At 43.8% G+C, this 19,280-nt stretch overlaps 1 protein-coding gene across 1 annotated transcript in view; it reads right to left on the reverse strand.

Annotated features, from left to right (window-relative positions):
• Window positions 1–19,280, reverse strand: part of LOC309545868 (atrial natriuretic peptide receptor 1-like) — a 216,485-nt gene that overhangs the window by 94,725 nt on the left and 102,480 nt on the right. Inside the window, exons 15-16 of the mRNA XM_082245275.1 lie at window positions 11,848–11,949; window positions 6,243–6,362 (exon numbers count right to left, since the gene is read on the reverse strand). Coding sequence (XP_082101401.1) covers window positions 6,243–6,362; window positions 11,848–11,949 — 222 coding nt within the window. The remainder of the gene's footprint in view (window positions 1–6,242; window positions 6,363–11,847; window positions 11,950–19,280) is intronic.

A 19,280-nucleotide genomic window follows, 5' to 3' on the forward strand; every position in this document is an offset into this window, starting at 1 on the left:
TGGCAAGTGTCATGTCTGAGGGAAATCAGGCACCACTCATCACCTGGCCAATACCATCCCTACAGTGAAGCATGGTGGTGGCAGCATCATGCTGTGGGGATGTTTTTCAGCAGCAGAAGCTGAAAGACTAGTCAGGATTGAGGGAAAGATGAATGCAGCAATGTACAGACATTCTTGATTAAAACCTGCTCTAGGACTGTAGTGAACGTTCATCTTTCAACAGAACAACAACCCTAAGCACACAGCCAACATAACAGAGTGGCTATGGGACAACTCTGTGAATGTCCTTGAGTGACCCAGCCAGAGCCCAGACTTGAACCCCATTGAACATCTCTGGGGAGATGTGAAAATGGCTGTGCACCAACGCTCCCTATCCAACCTGATGGAGCTTGAGAGGTTCTGCAAAGAAGAATGGAAGAAACTGCCCACAAATAGGTGAGCCAAGCTTGTAGCATCATACTCAAAAAGACTTGAGGCTGTAATTGGTGCCAAAGGTGCTTCAACAAACCTGTGAGCAAAGGTTGTGAATATTTATGTACATAGAATTTTTTTCGCTTTTTATTTTTAATAAAGTTGCAAAGACTTTAAACAAACTTCTTTCCTGTTGTCATTATATGGTATTATTGTTTGTAGAATTTTGAGGAAAATAATGAGTTTAATCCATTTTGGAATAAGGCTATAACATAACAAAATGTGGAAAAAGTCAAGTGCTTTGAATACTTTCCGGATGCACTGTAACTTTCCTTACTTTCCTAAAATCCATAATATTTCCTTTGTCTTTACTACAATTCTTTTTAAGTTGTTTTGCACCAACCAACTAGGTTTTCAATATCCTGACTTATCGCCGCCCCTTATTTTCTCCACTACCATGTTGTAATCTGAAAATTTTAACACAGAGTTCAACTCAAAGAGAGAGACACAGTCATAAGCCCTGGTTCACACTGATGTGATATTGGATGTGTTCCAGAACGCATAGAATTGCATGACAAGTAAAATAACATGATTTTCTATGGAGGCCTGTCACATGTATGCAGTTCGAATGTGATGCGATTTTAACCGGTTGCCGACCGCCACACGACTATATACTGCGGCGGTCAGCCCCGGCCAGGCAGAGTGACGTATGGATACGTCACTCGCCTGTCACTGACTTGAGAGCCAATTGCGGGCGGGCGCGCGCCCGCCGCGGCTCGTTCACTGACAAGTCAGTGCGTGTGACTGGCGGACCCGATGTCCGCCGGTCACACTACGATCGCTCCGGTGAAGGGAGAAAGGCGGAGCGGCTTATGTAAACAAGCCGCCCGTCATTCTCCCTGGTGTAAAAATGAAGATCAGATGGTTCTACTATGTAGGACCGTTGATCTTTGTTTTTACACCAATAGCCATGTCCCTATACAGTTAGAATCACGCCCCTAGGACACACTTAACCCCTCCCTCTCCAATACAGTTAACCCCTTCCCTGCCAGTGTCATTTTTGCAGTAACAGTGCATATGTATAGCACTGATTACTGCAGTAATGTCACTGGTACCCCCAAAAGTGTCAAAAATGTCAGTCAAGGGTCCGATCTGTCCGCCGCAATGTCGCAGTACCGAAAAAAAAATTGCAGATCGCCGCCATTACGCGTTAAAAAAAAAACACCAAAAATGACAAAAATCTTTCCCTTTGTTAGTAAACGCAATAACTTTTGCGCAAACCAATCAAAATACGCTTTTTGCGATTTTTTTTACCAAACATATGTAGCATAAAACAAATTGGCCGAAAATGTTAAAAAATTTTGATTTTTACATTTTTTTTGGGGGGGGAATTTCATATAAAAAAATGTGAAAAATATTGTTATTTTTGCAAAATTGACGCTCTTTTTTTGTTTATAGCGCATGATCAAAAAATCGCACAGGTGATCAAATACCACCAAAAGAAAGCTCTGTTTGTGGGAAAAAAAGAACGTCAAATTCGTTTAGGTACAGCGTCGCACGACCGCGCAATTGTCCGTTAAAGTCACGCAGTAAAAAAATCGCAAAAAACCCCCTGGTCTTTTAGCAGCCAAATCCTCCGGGGCTTAAGTGGTTAAAAAGGGTCCTGTGCGTGTTTTGTGTGGTGCGATTTTGTGCTCCATATAGTTTAATGGAAACTGCATAGCTGTTAAAAAATAATATGATTCCAGTGCGATTTGTATAAGTCTATGCAGCTGCATTCAAATCAGATACAAAATGCATTGGATTCGCAGTTCAACATACATTAATTCGCACTGGGCGTGATCCTTGAAATCAATCACACTGCATAAGTGTGAACCAAGCCTAAGTATATAAAATAAACAAAAGGGGCTGAACATACATCCTTGCTTCCCCCTTATACTAAGAGACAGGAAATCCATAACCCAGTTACAAAGGTTTGGGCTCAGTTCCCCAAAAATGTAGCTTAACAACAAGTTTCATTGGAAAAATTGTAATAAATGCTGAACTAAAATCAATAAAAAATCAATAAAAATCAAAACTATTTTTGTTTTCCAAGTGAGACAATACAGAATTTAGGGTCTTTGCAATAACATCCTCTGTAGATCCACTGTATTTTCCTTAACATACACTGTTTAGTATGATTTAAGATTCATTTCTCAAAATATTTTATTGTAAGTCAAAGCCATCTGACGATAATTGTTAAGGCAGAAAATTCTAGACTTCTTTGGGATTGGAAGATTTTTTAGGGATTTCAAGCAAGAAGGCACCACCTTCTGCCATTAACCGCTTGCCGACTGTATAACTTACATATGCGTCAGAAAGGCGGCTCTGCCGCAGAGGATCATGTACTTAGTAGCTAGTACCTAGTGATCCCGCACTTCTGGGTTCGAGCTGCTCCCGCTGTGATTAGACACAGCAGGGGAGGTTTGGCAGGTATGGTGGACTTGATATCTGCCGGCACTCGCCGATGCTTCGGTACAGAGGGAGAATGGTGGTCTGCCTATGTAAACAAGGCAGATTGCCGTTCTCTCTGTACAGAAGGCATGGATCCTGTGTTTCTGCTAATGGACAAGGTTTGCCCTCCATAGATTCCATCCCATAGGGTTCGGTACTGTGTTTGGGGTCCACAAATGAATGGCACTGCAATGCATTGCACATAGAGCAGGTGTAATATGCTGTGGTAATGTATGAGGTAATGCATGTCAACACGCATGACTTAGCATGCATTGCCATAATGCACATTAAAGAATGATAACTTTTTTTATATTGATTTATTAAAGGGACACAGAATTTGAATTTTGCAAAATGTATGTTCACATAGGATACGGCTTGTTCACACAGCCAGAGAGGAGAGAATAGTAAAAATAGGTACTTCAGGCAGGGTTTTACTTCTCCCTGACCACCCTCCTTAAGCCGCAAAGGCAGTCAGATGGGGTTGTATGCGTGCTGTGGCAAAAATGATTTTCATTAAAGTAAATGAGGTTGCGCCACAACCTCATACATTACTCCTGGTTACAGGGTGGTTTGTGGTGCGATCTATTCACTTGAACAGGTGACCATTGTGATTGACTGCCAAAGTGGTCATATGATCAGGTGCTGGTCCCTCTGGCTACAGATTATTAGTGGGATTGTAGAGCTGTCTTTAAAATAGTTCAGTCTCTGTGCTGAGATCACCCAGTGAGCGAGTTCTCAGAAAAGGAGCATCAACCGCCCAGTGATGCATGTTTAGTGTTTTTTATTTGCCAACTTTTTTACTTTAGTGCTGTCTCTTGTGGACAGTATACAGTATATATCAATTGTGATAGGTGCTTTTTAGAGAAATATGAGGGGTCAAACCCCTAATGTTTCCTCTTTGTGGCAGAAAAATATTGAGGACACAAAGTCCTCAAACTTCTCCCCTGCCATTCAGCATTCATTAACATTGAACACGGAATTGCTCCATACTGAGCTCTGCCATGTTCATTTACAAAGTGAAGAGATCCTCGAAAATGAGAGGCATGTTTACTGACCTCCCCACTTATTATCCTGAACATCATATGAAGCCAGGACCTTGATCTCATCACCTGTGAGGACTAGGGTGAACATCAGCACTGCAGGAAGAGGACAAACAGGGGCTGGGGGAGAACAGTGGTGCAGGAGACCGTCAAGCTGTCAATCACGTTTTAATGAAAGACATGTGATTGACAGCTTGCCAGCTGCTGATGACAGCTATTCATAAATTACCAGAGGCTGGGGGACCACTCATTATAGCAAATAATTACTAGTAGTTTTGGTATTGCACCTAAGCTAAAAAGTACCCATGTAGCTTAAAGCGGTTGTTACCCCAACACTTCATATTCCTAAAATGTGCCTGCTGTACCATGTACTTGTATGAGAACGTATCCTATTCTCTTTGTATTGCTTCATTTGAGTGTAATCCCTGGTGTCCTGCTAGTCCCCTTGCTTTCCTATTAAAAACTGACCACACTATGCAGGAGAGCACACAATATGGTCAGTTCTCTAGCTATGCTGGGAACTCAATATGCTCTCCTCCAATGATCAAACTTGTCCTGACATGCCCCCGATGCACAGCCATTTACTAGGAAGCTCAGTGTGCTTCTGCTTCTCCTCCCCCCCCCAACTCTTATGAAGCTGAGAACAGAGAGAAAGTGGTATTTTTTAGATCTATACAAAACTATTTTGCCTTTCAGTTCCAATTTAAACTGAATGAGTTGTATTACAAGGTGATAGTTTACAATTGCTTTAAAGTGGTTGTAAAGTCAGAAGGTTTTTTATGTTATTACATTCTATGCATTAACATAAAAAGCCCTCTGTGTGCAGCAGCCCCCATCTGCCCCTCTAATACTTACCTAAACCCCCTCTCGATCCAGCGATGTCCAGGAATGCCCCGGTTGTCCAGGAATCTCCCTCCTGATTGGCTGAGACACAGCAGCGGCTGTCAATCAAACTTGGTTAGCCGATGAGGAGGGAGAGAGGGGGGGGGGGGCCCAGCCACAGCTTCATGTCTGAATGGATACAAAGAGCTGCAGCTTGGCTCAGGTGCCCCCATAGCTAACTGCTTGCTATGGGGGCACTTAAAAGAAGGGAGGGGCCAGGAGCTCCAGCCAGGGACCCGAGAAGAGGAGGATCCGGGCTGTTCTGTACAAAACCATTGCACAGAGGAGGTAACTATAACATGTTTGTTATTTTTATAGAAAAAAAACAAGCCTTTACAATCACTTTAAGTTTTTTTTTTTTGTTCTGCTTAAAGTGGACCTTTAACTAACTTTACAAGTCTGCATGAATACATTTCTAACATTATTTTAAAAAGCTATACCATTTATCATTAAAAAGCAGTCCCTGAGATACAGTCAGTGACATTGCCTAGTCTGAGATGATGGCAACAGTCTTCTGCATGCAGGAGAAAGCATTTCCTCAGTCTCCCCCAATGACAAGACTGCAACTTTGTAGCTAGTTAGATTAACCGCTTGCCGACCGACGCAAGTACACACTGCGGTGGTCAGCCCCGGCCAGGCAAAGTGACGTACCGGTACGTAACTAGCCTGTGAGCCAATAGGTTGCGAGCGCGCCGCCGGAGGCGCGCTCCCGCCCCCGCTCGTTCACGGACCCCTCCGCGCGAGTGACCGGTGGACCCGATGTCCACCGGTCACTCGCGATCGTCCGCTGTGAAGGGAGAAAGGCAGGCGGCTAATGTAAACAAATCCGCCTGTCATTCTTCCCTGTGTAACATGTAAATCCACATCCCTGCACAGTTAGAAACACGCCCCTAGGGACACACTTAACCCCTCCTTCTCCAATAAAGTTAACCCCTTCCCTGCCAGTGTCATTTTTACAGTAACAGTGCATATAGCACTGATTACTGTAGTAATGTCACTGGTACCCCCAAAAGTGTCAAAAATGTCAGTCAAGGGTCCGATCTGTCTGCCGCAATGTCGCAGTCCTGCAAAAAAAATCGCAGATCGCCGGCATTGCGCGTTATAAAAAAAAAAAAAATTACAAAAATCATACACATACCATAAAAAATTGTCCACATATTGTAAAGTTACTTTGATTTACAACAATGGATCATGCATAAATAGGAACAATATTTCTCCGGTACTGGAGGATGTACAACAGCTGTAACAGGTACCTGATAAACATAATCTGTTAAACACGTGTATTCTAAAGCTACAGAATGGAAATATACATTTCCTCTGTATACTGTATAAAGTGTTTTAACACTTGGACTCTTGTTTAACTCTGTAACAAAGTGCCTCACAGAAATACAACATTGAAATACATACAGTACTTACCAGTGTCATCATCATATCCACGGGGCTGACTTTGTTCGGGTTCATCTTATAGAGCAGTTTCCTAATTTGCTCAAATGTAGGCCTTTGTGCAAGGTTTTGGCTTCTACACCTCCTGATCAGCTGCAGCAGAAATGAGAGAAAGAGAAAATCCAGGGTAGTTTTCATGTCAGATCTGGATCAGTTGCAGTAGCACATAGATACATTGCAGTCTCCATGTGTAGTGAAAAGCCTCTGCTACGGTATCATTGAGACAGGTCACCTTGGATTAACTTAATACACTGGCATAAAGTGATCTAGGTATTAGACACAGCACAAGTGCTTCCCAATGGATAACAGCAGTCTTTTGTTTGCTTTATTGAGGCCTGTAATTTCACATTTTTGTTAAACATATTTGAATTAACCATTCTTGCTTTTAAAACAGCACAGCGTCTTTCAGGATTGTTTTTTGAGCACTTGTATAGGCATTTTTGCAGATGTTTTTGCTTGAGTGCTTCTAATTTTAATTATTTCTAGCCAATGGAAAGCTAGTTATCGGGGGGGGGGGGGGTGGATGTGTGATACACATGTTTTTGCAGTTTTTTTTTTTTTTTTACATTTCCATTGCAGGCTTTTGGGGCAAAATAAATGCATGACATTTGAAGCTTCTAGCTCAAAAGAAGTACTTTCTTGACATACATGTAGCACCCTTGTCATAAGCAGGGTTACTAGTAAATTTAGTTGTGCTAGGTGGTAGCTAGCCTGGCTGATTTATAGTCTGTGGTCATTGGATTTCCCTCCTAGTCCTGGTTTGGCTGTAGTTCTCCCTTCTGTCAGTGGGTGGCACTGTTGCCTTTGACATTAGAATGATAAATTACAGTCAATTAGGTTATGAATATGTATGTTTCTCCCAGCCAAGCACACTGGTAGCGAAGCATGCTGGGAGAGGCTATTAATTTGGAGGAAGTCAGGTGATCTGTTTCTTACCACCCAGACCCCTGTCTGGGGTGGGTGTGGGTGCAATTGCTGCTGCTGGGTAGGCCTGAAGCCTAAGGCCTAACCATGTGCTTGAGGCTCTGCAAGGGAGAGCCTGTACACTGCTTGGAAGAGTGAAGGAATGATGGAAACCTGAGATGAAGTACCAGAGGTGATTCTGCAATATGATGGAGAGCCTGGGAAAGCGTCAAGACGGAAACATCCACAGCATTCCTACACCTTCTGTGAGTTACCTGCTCTATAGGAGACTGGACCCAAGGGAGAGGAGTTGCCTCCCAGGTCTGTCCAAGCTTAAAGGTTCTTTTTCTGTACTGCTGTCTGCCTATTCTTCATTTTTGTGTAAGAATTCTGCCAATCTGTTATTTTCACTAAGGATGTCCTGTGCCCTACCCCTTTCTCCCATTTTTGTTCCTGTTGTGAGAAATAAACTTCTCCTTGTTAAAGCATAAAAGTGACTGGCGCCCATCTTTCTATCTTGTATGAGTTGGGAAACTCCGCGCCTCGGGCTTAATTGGATATATAGTAAAGACTGCTGCCTCCCTATAATATAGTCTGAAGACTATATGGCGTGTAAGAAAGAGGTAGGGGGTGGCGCTGTCTAATAGTCCAAGAAAAGGGGGTTATTTGTTAGTGCTATCACTAGTCACGTGTAACAGGTATAGACCCAATATATAAATGAGGTAGCTATTGTGTCAAAGTGCCAAGTATATGTAATTCACCCTTAAGGTGCCTAATGCTGTACATATAAAAAATGGATGTAAATGACACTTGAATAAAGGATATCGACTGTGTACTGTATGGGTCTGGTGGAATTTCAGGGGTGTCGGAGGACGTTTGTGAGTACTTTTACCCTGCCTTATCAGAATAAAGCACTGTATTTACAGTCTCACACTATGTGCCTCTTTATCGTTTGATCCCTTGCTTTATACACACCGCGGACCCCTGGAGTGGACACCCCTGAAATTCCACCAGACCCATACAGTACATAGTCGATATCCTTTAACCCTTGGACCACCAGGGACCTTCCCAGCTGTCCCCCCCAGGACCTGGAGTAGGAGGGGGAATTATCCATCTCATATACCCACCTTATACCCCTGTGTGGGGTGGGTATTTCTGGTGAGTGTGTTACCTACTATAGGGGTCACGGTTCACCTCACTACCCACCACGGGGTTATCCATTGGTGTGTACAGGACACACGAAGAAATCTGTTACAGCTTCCTAGAATATGAGCACCCATCACTGCTTCACTAAATAGAGACTCATCTATTTTTTAGACATTGGATACTCATGTTGGGTGTCTTGAGCACATGTCACTTTATTATCACTATTTAAATTATTCCCCCTTATTTACCAGTCACGTTATTTTATTTAATTTGCACAGGTCACTTTAATCATTGGGGACTATTTGAGTTAAGGCCCGTACACACGTACCGATCGTCGGCATACAAACGTCGGTGGACGAAGGATCTGCCGATTGTACGCGTGTTAGTATGGTGCCTCCGACAGATGTCTGCGCACAATCCGCGGACAAAAGTCTTTCTTGCAAACATGAAAATTTTTGTCTGCGGACACCAGAACGGACGATTGTTCGCCTGTCAGTACAGAATTCGGCCGACAGACCGCAGATTTGCAAGACTGGGCATGCTCAGAAAATTAAAAACACAGGGAAAGTTAACCATTACATGACATCACTTCTGCAGTCAGCTGAAGTCTGCAGACAAAATTCTTGTGCTGTCCTTGTGCTGTCTTTGCACTTTTCAACAGACACCGACATCCCGGGGAGAAAAGACGAACATTTGTATGCCGACCATCGGTACGTGTGTACGGGGCTTTACTTTCCAAGCACGATTGCACATAGATCTATATGTATTATGTTGTATTACGTTCTATACACTTATACTGTATTATTATTGTCAGCATTCACTTTAGCACTTGTCACTTTATATAGATATATCACTTATGCACGGTTATAATTGTTTATGATTATTTATTGGTTATATCACACTTGTGCAATATTTTACCTGACATTCAAGTGTCATTTACATCCATTTTTTATATGTACAGCATTAGGCACCTTAAGGGTGAATTACATATACTTGGCACTTTGACACAATAGCTACCTCATTTATATATTGGGTCTATACCTGTTACACGTGACTAGTGATAGCACTAACAAATAACCCCCTTTTCTTGGACTATTAGACAGCGCCACCCCCTACCTCTTTCTTACATCTTTCTATCTTGTTCACCACCCACCATGCCTAGTAATCTGCATCCTGAGGAGGAATGTCGGCCCTTTCTGTCTTTGGGGGTCACCATCAGGCCTCTGGAAGTTGGGGGGGGGGGGTGCTACATACAAGCTTCAAGAGACACTGGAGTTGATTTCCTAAAACTGGAGAGTGCAAAATGTGGTGCAGCTCTGCATGGCAGTCAATTAGCTTCTAACTTCAGCTTGATCAATTAAGCTTTGACAAAAAACCTGGAAGCTGATTGTTTTATCTGCACAGCTGCACCAGATTTTGCACACTCCAGTTTTAGTAAATCAACCCCACTATGCTTAGGTGTGAATAGGCACAACTGAAATCCATGGGATTTTGGATGTTAAACGTTTTGGAGCTTCAAGCTTTAACCCCTTGATGCTGGGCACGTGCAAATTTGCCTCTTGGCTCCTGGGCCTTAGTGCCAAGAGGCCGCATATTTGCGAAAATTGCGGTCAATGGTGCTGTGATGAGAGCGCACGCCCTGCACGCTTCTGGCACAGTGGCCGACATCTAACTGAAAGCTCCTCATTGTTACATTTGAGCGGGAGTTTTCAGATTATGTGACCAATGTGACAGCCAACTAAGACGGTCACGTGTTCTTAAGCCACCTCTTGGCATTTTAAAACTGGGAGTGGCTGGGAGACGCTGGGGTGAAGAGGTTAAGCTACAAAATACTTAGATGAAATTATGCCTTAGTGTTATGCCCTTAAAAAGAGGATACCATTTCTTCCATTACAGTTATGCAGAATTAGGTATAGTCAGCAAATTAATGCAGAACACAAGTGGCACAGTAGGGATGCGCTCAGACCAAACACTGGCTGCTCAGACATTTGTCTGAACACAGAACGTTTAGGACATTCATCGTGAACACATTTGACAGCTTCCAGCTTCCAAACACTAATGTCACCCGGTCCATTCACTTACATGACCAGCTACGTAAGTTGGTTACATCAATGCCTAAATATGGAAATGGCCGTATCCACTCAGTACAGTCATGTGGTTTAGCAGCTCAAGGAGTGCTTAACAACGTCTTGCAATTCCGGGAGCAATGACATCGCCCATAGGCTCCCCTAGTCCAGCTGTTGTTGCCAATCCCTCATCTCCCCTGCAGCAGCTGCTCCCTGACACAGGGGAGCTGCAACTGCGGGATCCCATGACTAAATCAGAGCAGATTAAAAATGGTTAAGTAAAGCCAGCAATATATATGATATCATTTTCTTTCCTGTAACCATGGGTTGCAGGAAAGAAAATCGCTTGATTTAGCACTGACTGTGCTGATGGCGAATGCCTCCAGTGGAGCTATTGCCTGCCAGGAGAACACATAGTGGTTACTGCTGATGATAAAAGTACATGATTGATTGATATGATTGTGCTTTTGGTAGAAATTATTTCATCAATTTATACCTACATCCCAAATTATACTGATTTGTGTATTACCTAATCACCACTAGGGGGATTGGTGAAAAATGGGCCAAGGGGGAACTTTTACAGTATCATACTCATAATATATAGCAACACATCATTTATATAAAATGAATTTTTTATTACATAAATAAATAACATTGAGTTTGGACAAAGACATTCAACATACAAAAATAACATATATTGAATAACAGTGACAATTCATATTTGATATATAGATTTTCTTATGTTTGAGTGGGGCCACTCGTGCTACCATCCGTATCCTTGCCCGGCATGTTTCGCTAAACAAAGCTTCCTCAGGGGCAGAATGGCAATATAAGAATTCTGTTTTTATCTATAAAACATCAAAATGAGTTTAGTATACACAAATACACATTGGGTACATTATTATTATTATTATTACAATGTACCAGAAATAATGTACCCAATGTGAATTTGTGTATACTAAACTCATTTTTATGTTTTATAGATAAAAACAGAATTCTTATATTGCCAGTCTGCCCCTGAGGAAGCTTTGTTTAGCGAAACATGTCGGGCAAGGATACGGGTGGTAGCACGAGTGGCCCCACTCAAACATAAGAAAATCTATATATCAAATATGAATTGTCACTGTTATTCAATATATGTTATTTTTGTATGTTGAATGTCTGTGTCTAAACTCAATGTTATGTATTTTGTAATAAAAATTTCATTTTATATAAATGATGTGTTGCTATATATTATGAGTACGATACCATAAAAGTCCCCCCTTGGCCCATTTTTCACAAATCCCCCTAGTGGTGATTAGGTAATATACAAATCAATAAAAGTACATGGATAGATGTACTTTACTTACATTTTAACTGGTTTACAGGGGCTTTTATATCTTCATTAAATAGCAACCAAAAAAAGAAATGCATACATGACCATGCAAAAGTTACTTGTTTTGCTTAGTGTTGCAGTGACTCACCTCCACATATTCTGATGGGCATGGACAGGCATTATCTGCTTTCCCCTTTATTAACTCATGTAATGGAAGGCAGCAGTACTCTGCTGAATTTGTGTCTCCTTTCTAAGCAATAAGGACAGAAGTGAACATTTTAAAACAATGTTTTTTTTTTTTTTTTATGACTTAATAAACAACAGTGAACTAATTCCAAATCAATTCTGAAGACTGGAACCACCAGGGAAAATACTATAAAATACTATAAGCCTTCCGAGTGGTCCATTGTGCAATACTTTATTTTCCCTGAAAGCTTGTCAATAGTTTATCCTCTTCTGAATGCTGAGTGATCATGATTACACATTATGTATATGCGGTTTCATCTTTGCATGCTGAATGTTACCTAAGCATCTCATTAAATCCTCTTAATCCTGCCGCTTCAAATGCTTCCTGGAGACCATATGTCATGACAAATAATTTAAATTATTTATTTTTGTGTTGCTAGCCCTGTTTATCTTTGCATTTCCCTTGTTCTATTGAGTGTCCTCATCCAATCTGAACTATCTGATCTTTTTTATGTAACCTTCCATGCAGATACCACAGTCATTCTTTTTCATCTCTAACACATAGTAGATTATTCCCTGGCTAAAGTTGTGTGCACCCTTTCCATCCTTTAGACACAGAGGTGTTTTGGCAGAAAAAACGCTTGGCGTGTTTAAATACCTGTAATGCTTTTAGGCATGTCAAGTGCTTGGGCATTATTTAATTTCATTGGCCAGAACAATAATGTATTATGGCCATTAAAACTAATTAACACTCAAGGGCTAAACACGCCTAGTATTAACGCTCATTTAGATGCATTCACTGCCAAAATGCCGCTGCTCCTAGCAGTGGATTTTTTTTCTGCATCTAAATGCCTATGTGTGCCTAGACACGTGGGCTAACATGAAGAGGTGTTTAGAGGCACAAAAAAAAAATGCCAGACGCCCCTAAGAGCCATGGTAAAAATGTCCAGTGTGCATGAGCCTCTACACTGGAAATTGTTTGAAGGCCAGAGTTTCACCTCTTGTTTAGTTAGAGTGCACCTGTGGTTTTCAGGACAAACAATGCCGTAAGGAGGGCAGAAAAGATTTTGTCCTTGTGTTTTCCAGCCCTGAAGGTTTTAGTGTATTTAGAGCACCCTGCCAAGAAAACCAGTTATTTTGACTACATTCTATAGGAGGCACAGATGTGAAAAATTTAGCTCATGCAATGTTAAAATTTGTACTATTCGTTCTATTTGAAACCTTTAATATGTTTTCTCTAAGAAATGGACTTCTTTACATAATAGACTTGTCTTTCTTTTGCCTGGTTAACAATTTCTTTATGTAGTCCAAGTAGGTAAACAGGTTTGGAATAGATATCTTTTAACTGGTATTCATTTAAAAAATAGAAAATATCTAGCAGGGTCGGGAGAAGGAGTGGGCAGGAGGGGAAGCTACCCTGGGCACCACAAGGAGATTGGGGGGGGGGATTTGTATTGAGTAGGGGAGTTTGGGGGTGGCAGGGGGTAAATTTGGAGTGGTGATTTGGGAGAATTTGTGTTGGGAGGTGGGACAGGGGGGGGGGGGGGAGAGATGATTTGTGCTAGGAGGGGGGTTTGTGCTATAATATGTAATATGGTAGAGGGGATTTTTTTTTTTGGGGGGGGGGGGATTTATGCTAGTAGGGATGATTGGAGAGTATTTTGCTAGGAGGGAAATTTTGTGTGTGCGGGGGGGGGGGGGGTGGTTTTGTTAGGATGGGGGATTGGGGAGGGGAATTTGTGCTGGAAGAAAGAGATTTGGAGTGGGGGGGGATTTGTGCTTGGAGGGGAAATTTGAGGGGTACAGGATTTGTGCTAGGTGGGGGGTTTGTGCTATAAAAGTAATATGGTAGAAGGAAAATATTTTTTATTTTTTTTTGGGGTGGGGGATTTGTGCTGGAGGCATATGGAGAGAAAGAAGATTTGAGCTTGGGGTGGAGTGGGGGCAAATATTTGAGCTGGGAGGGGGCATATTTGTACTGGGAGGAGGGGGAATTTATGCTTAGTGGGTGAACATCAGGGGCTGACTGGCCACTTTCAGCCCAGGGGGCAAGTACAAACCATAGCCCATGGGGCAGGGACTCGGCCCCCCCTCCAACTCTCTCTCTTTCTTGCCTCCTCCTGACTTCCATTTCAGGCTGAAGCACCACGCCAGGTACTCTCTACTCACCGGCCGAATCTGGTTTCCCGACCTGGCCAGCAGGGGCGGTTGGGGGGAGCTGGGACAGCTCGGTCGGGCTGGCCGGAGGAGGAGAGTCTCCAGTGGGGCATGACACCGGCCTCTGCTCAGACACAGCTTACACCATCCATGCTGGGGGGAGGGCTGCGCTCTGTCCTTGTCTTTATCCCGCACTCAGTAGGTCAGCAGTGGGGGCTTTTTACTTCTTTTCACCAGGAATCCTTTAGGCATGTATGTGGCAGAAGCATTTCAGCCTTTTTATGGGGCATCAGAGTGGCCCGGGGGGCAATTTCCCCCCTGCCCCCTGGCCCAGTCCTCCCCTGGTGAACATGCAGGTTAGTGCTACATTTTTTTGGGGAACGAGGGGATTTATGCTGACACATAATGCTCATACATCTTGGGACGGAGGGAGAGCGCAATTTGACATGTTTGCCCTAGGCTTTACATGACCTTGTTCCCGCACTGATATCTAGCAACCTGAAAATAGGATTTTTGACTTACCTATGAAATCCTTTTTCATAAAGCACAGTACAGGAGACAGGAAATGTAGTCATAACCATGGGTTATAGAGTATGCAGCTTTAGGTAATGGGACACTGGCAAAAAAGCTACAGGGACATCCCCCATGAAATCCCTGCCACTTTCAGCAAGCCTCACTTTTGTATCAAGAATTGGGAAATCATGGAAACAGAGGGGAGCGACCTGTGTCCTGTACTGTAGTCGAAGAAAAGGATTTTACAGGTAATTCAAATTCCTACAGTACAGGACATCCACAGAAAAGGAAGAGCCTAATAGAACACAGAGAGCAACTTGAAGCACCTTGCACCTAAAACTTGCATCAGATGAGGCCTGAACATCCACCTTATAAAACTTTTCAAACGGAACAGAAGACCAGATGAGGAATCTGAGAAACAAATGCCTGATGCTGAAAAAGATCCCAAAAACACTATTGGATCTGGAGTCAGGATTTGGATATTGGAGTGTGCCTTTACAGGGAACAGAGAAATTCTCTTCCTTTAGACCATAGGCTTGAATGATGACTTGCCTATTCCACCCAGCAATGGTGAAGAGAGAAGCATGGAGCCCCCTACAGGAACCTTCAGGTGGGAAGAAAAGGGGATCTGAGTAGTCAAGAGGTAGACTTGCATTGCATACCACATCAAGACAGTGAGGGGAAATTTTCTTGCAATGTTTCCAAACAGGACAGAAAAAAGGAAAGAAAACAGGGAAAAAACGGATGGAAGGTAATATCCTAATATATTGTGTATAATTGGAGGAGCATTTGAATTCTTCCCGAAAATACCATTTTTTATTCTTAGTCTGATCTGCAGACCTATCTGCCCCGGTAAGTTCTTCCATGGTCTGAATATCATTCACTCTGGCAAACCACTGTCAAAGTTTCAAAGGGGTACATTGTTTCCAAGTACTCGGGATACATGCCTTGGCGACATTTAATAAATTAAATAACAGGTTTAGATTTTCTCATGTCACAGGGAAATGCATAGGAGGAGCAATGTGCAACTTGCTGCACAAACATCTTCAATGAGGAATGAGAGGCCAGCAGTCTCTGAAACAGAATCGGTCAAGATTTACCCCATGATAGTATTCAGGGCTAGATGCTGGTCCAGACCAGACTGGGGAAATTCCAGAATGCATCACTCAGAGTACTTATGAGGATGGATTTTTCTAGCCTTGCACCATGCAAAGCAGGCCTTCCAGATGTAGTGGTAGACTTTGTAAGAGGTCAACTTCCTAGCTTTTTGAATTGTAGGGATGATTGAATCTGATAGGACCCAGTCCCTTAGAACTTGGATTTCAACAGCAGTGCCATTAAAGCCAGTGACCAAGAAGCATGATGTTGAAATAGAGCGTCCAGATAACCTGGAAGAGCCCACAGAATGTCTGCCAGGATTCTGAGTATGTCCAAGTACCACATCCTCCTGGTCCATTTTGGTGCAATAAGGATCACCAGAATGCCCCCAAACTAATTATTGTAGAGTAAAGAGCTGTGGATGGGCAAATGTCTAGATCAGGTTGAATTGATTCCACTGAGTCACCAGAAAATCTACTGAAGAGGCCTGAGGGTCCCCGGGCCTAATGAAAAACCTGTTCAATTTGTTGGTGGACCTGGATGTCAGAAGATCCACTTCTAGCATCCCCCACTTTTGACAAAGCACTTGGAACATTCCTGGGTGGAAAGGCCAGTCCCCAGGATCCAGATTACCGAGGAAATCAACTTGCCAATTGTCCTCACCTGGGATATGGATGGTAGACAAGGCCACTTCTTGCCCTGTTTTCTGGTGCTTCCTGATGGTCGATGTAGACCACTGCCAAGTCATTGTCCAACTGAATTCTTGCAAGGTATCCTTACAGCCGAGAGGTGCAGCATTGAAGAGACAACTTAAAAGCCCTGGATTCTAGAATGTTGATGGGAAGTTGAGTTTTTTCCAATGACCAAGTCCCCTGTACTGAGAGACCATCCAGAACTCCACCCCAGCCTTTTGGCCTGGCATCCATTGTGAGAACTTTTGATGTCTTTGGGGAGAAAGAGTTTTCCAGAGTCTAGTGCCAGTTTGGAAATCCACTACATCAGGGAGAATCTGGCCTTGCAGATCAAATGCATGAGGTGGTCTACAAACCAAGTATGTTTGTCTCACGCTGCCTAAATGTTGAGTTGCAATGGCCTGGAGTAAAACTGGATGCATGGTACCATCAGACTCAGAACTCTAAAGCATGAATAGAGGACTGGCTCTGGGACCAAAGGCCCTGAGCATGTGAGCGGAGAGACAGGAGTTTGTCCCTGGGCAGGAGGATCCTGGATAGAGCTGTATCTAATATCAGGCCATGGTACTCCAAGCTAGGATTCAAGTCCAGCAATGACTTCTGGAGATTAAAGAGCCATCTGACATTCTGTCTGCACTGTCCGGTGGATATTAGCTGGCAGGATTTGGTGGGCCAGTCTTTTAACAGGAGATTGCCCAGATATCTCCAAATGTGGATATTCCAACAGGAAAGCAGAGCTAAGACCAGGGCAAGCCCCTTGGTGTAGACCCGTGGTGAGGTGGACAGGTCCAATCTACAAGCAGGGTGACGGATGCATGGATTCCAATGGGTTTTTTTTTTTTTTAAGCACGTGATTAGAGCCAGTGATTAAAGCTTCAAAAAAGGGTGGGCTTTTGCCACACTGATTCTCCTCCTGGCCAATCAGGAAGCGGCTCCTGAGACCCGTTTCCTGATTGGCCGAAAGGAAAAGCCAGCGGAGGAGGAGGAAGAGGAGGGAGGAGACTGAGGGGAAAGCCGCCACCGCCCCTGCCTGCCCAGGGTGAGTGAGCCGGCGACAGGGGCAGTGCGGGCTGGAGCTGGTGGGGGATAGTGCAGGCTGGAGCTTGTGGGGGTCCGGCGACCGGGGGGGGCAGTGTGGGCTGGAGCTGGTGGGGGACAGTGCGGGCTGGAGCTGGTGGGGGACCGGCAACCAGGGGGGGGGGCAGTGCAGGCTGGAGCTGGTGTGGTCGGGGGGGTATGGTGTGGTCCATCTGCCGCCCCCCGGCCCATGGAGCACCAGCCGCAAATGTAATGAGGTGCAAAGATGTAGATGCTAAGTAGGCAACCCTGATGTCCACAGAGGCCAGAAGGTTGGTAGAAAGGAATGCAATGACAGATTCCATGTAGAATTTTTGGATCCACAGGAACAAGTTGGGAGTCTTAAGATCCAGAATGGGATGAGTGCCTCCACTTTCCTTGGGGCGAGTGAATGGATTCCAGAGGCACAACTGAGGCACACACACGAGCCAATTGGCTAGAGGGGGAGCCAATCAGCGGGCACCCACGATTGCTCTCCATGGAGTCAAAATGGCGGTCTGCCGATGTAAACAAGGCAGACCACTTTTCTGTCAGTGATGAACACAGGGATCCTGTGTTCCTCCTATTTAGGAACACAGGTCTCTGTGTTCATCCAGTTAGTACAACCCCCACACAGTTAGAAAGTGTCCCCTTGGGACACACTTAACCCTTTGATCGCCCCTGGTGTTAACCCCTTCCGTGCCAGTGTCATTAGCACAGTAAGTGTGCATATTTTTAGCACTGATTACTGTAGTAATGTCACTGGTCCCCTCAAAAGTGTCAGTTAGGTGTTCAATCTGTCCACCGCAATGTTGCATTCCTACTAAAAGTCGCTGATCGCCGACATTACTAGTAAAAATTAAATAAATAAAAATGACATAAATCTATCCCCTAGTTTGTAGACGCAATAACTTTTGCGCAAACCAATCAATATACACTTATTGGGATTATTTTTACCAACCTTTTAATGAAACCCTCCTCGATAGGGAGGGAAGGGTGAAGCTCTTTGCTTCAGGCATTGAAGGCATTGAAGGCATTTGGGGGCAAGGAAGTGGCCAAGGATCCCTGTGCTGTACTGTGTGAGCAAAAAGCAGCATTGCCAGCTGGACAGATCATGCAAGGAGATAGAAAAATGGTATATGCAAGACTGAGCTTGTGAAAGCATGATGGTGGACCCATACAACAGTCCTGCAACACAGGAACCTAAAAAAAGGGTGCCAAATTCAAACAACTGGTGCTTCTGCTCCATGGCTGCAGCGTTTTATTTAAAAAAAAAAAAAAAAGTGTTGTAGCTTATGCTGTGCTACAAGCCACCAGGACAATCTGAGTAATAACAGGCTCCAGACCAGGGAAAGGCACTCAGCCCAAACCTTCCATGGCAGAGGTCTATGTTGTTTGGAGCAGGATGTATGGACAAGCCCCATCCTAGCTTCACCCTCCCTTGATGGGCATACCCTTGAAGGGGTCTTGAGGGACAGGGCTCCACTGGCTAATGGCCCATGGCCCTGGACCTGTATAGCATATTACGGCTAACTCAACATGATGGACTGCATGCCAAGGTGAGTGCCCATACAGGATCCAGTGCCCGAAGTGATGCTACAGGCTGGCCCCGCATCTTATTCCAGGCAGAGTTTGGCAGTCCCGCAAAGCTCCTCTGAGGAATTAATTAATTCAGAAAGCTGCAGTAGGAGGGCCTCAGTAGCTTAGAAACAATGAAGACTTGTTAGCTGAAATTTTGAAAAAAGGTTAAAAAAGAGGTAAGCTCCTCAAGAAAGAAGTTGCCCATCACTTAAGAACACTAGTATAAAACTAAGGCTTGCTGAGAGCGGGAGTTATATAGGGAATGTACTTGCAGCTTTTTTTTTTGCCAGTGTCCTAT

This window comes from Pelophylax lessonae (genome assembly GCF_965119305.1).
Source record: "Pelophylax lessonae genome assembly, chromosome: 1".
In the NCBI taxonomy this organism is placed as follows: domain Eukaryota; kingdom Metazoa; phylum Chordata; class Amphibia; order Anura; family Ranidae; genus Pelophylax; species Pelophylax lessonae.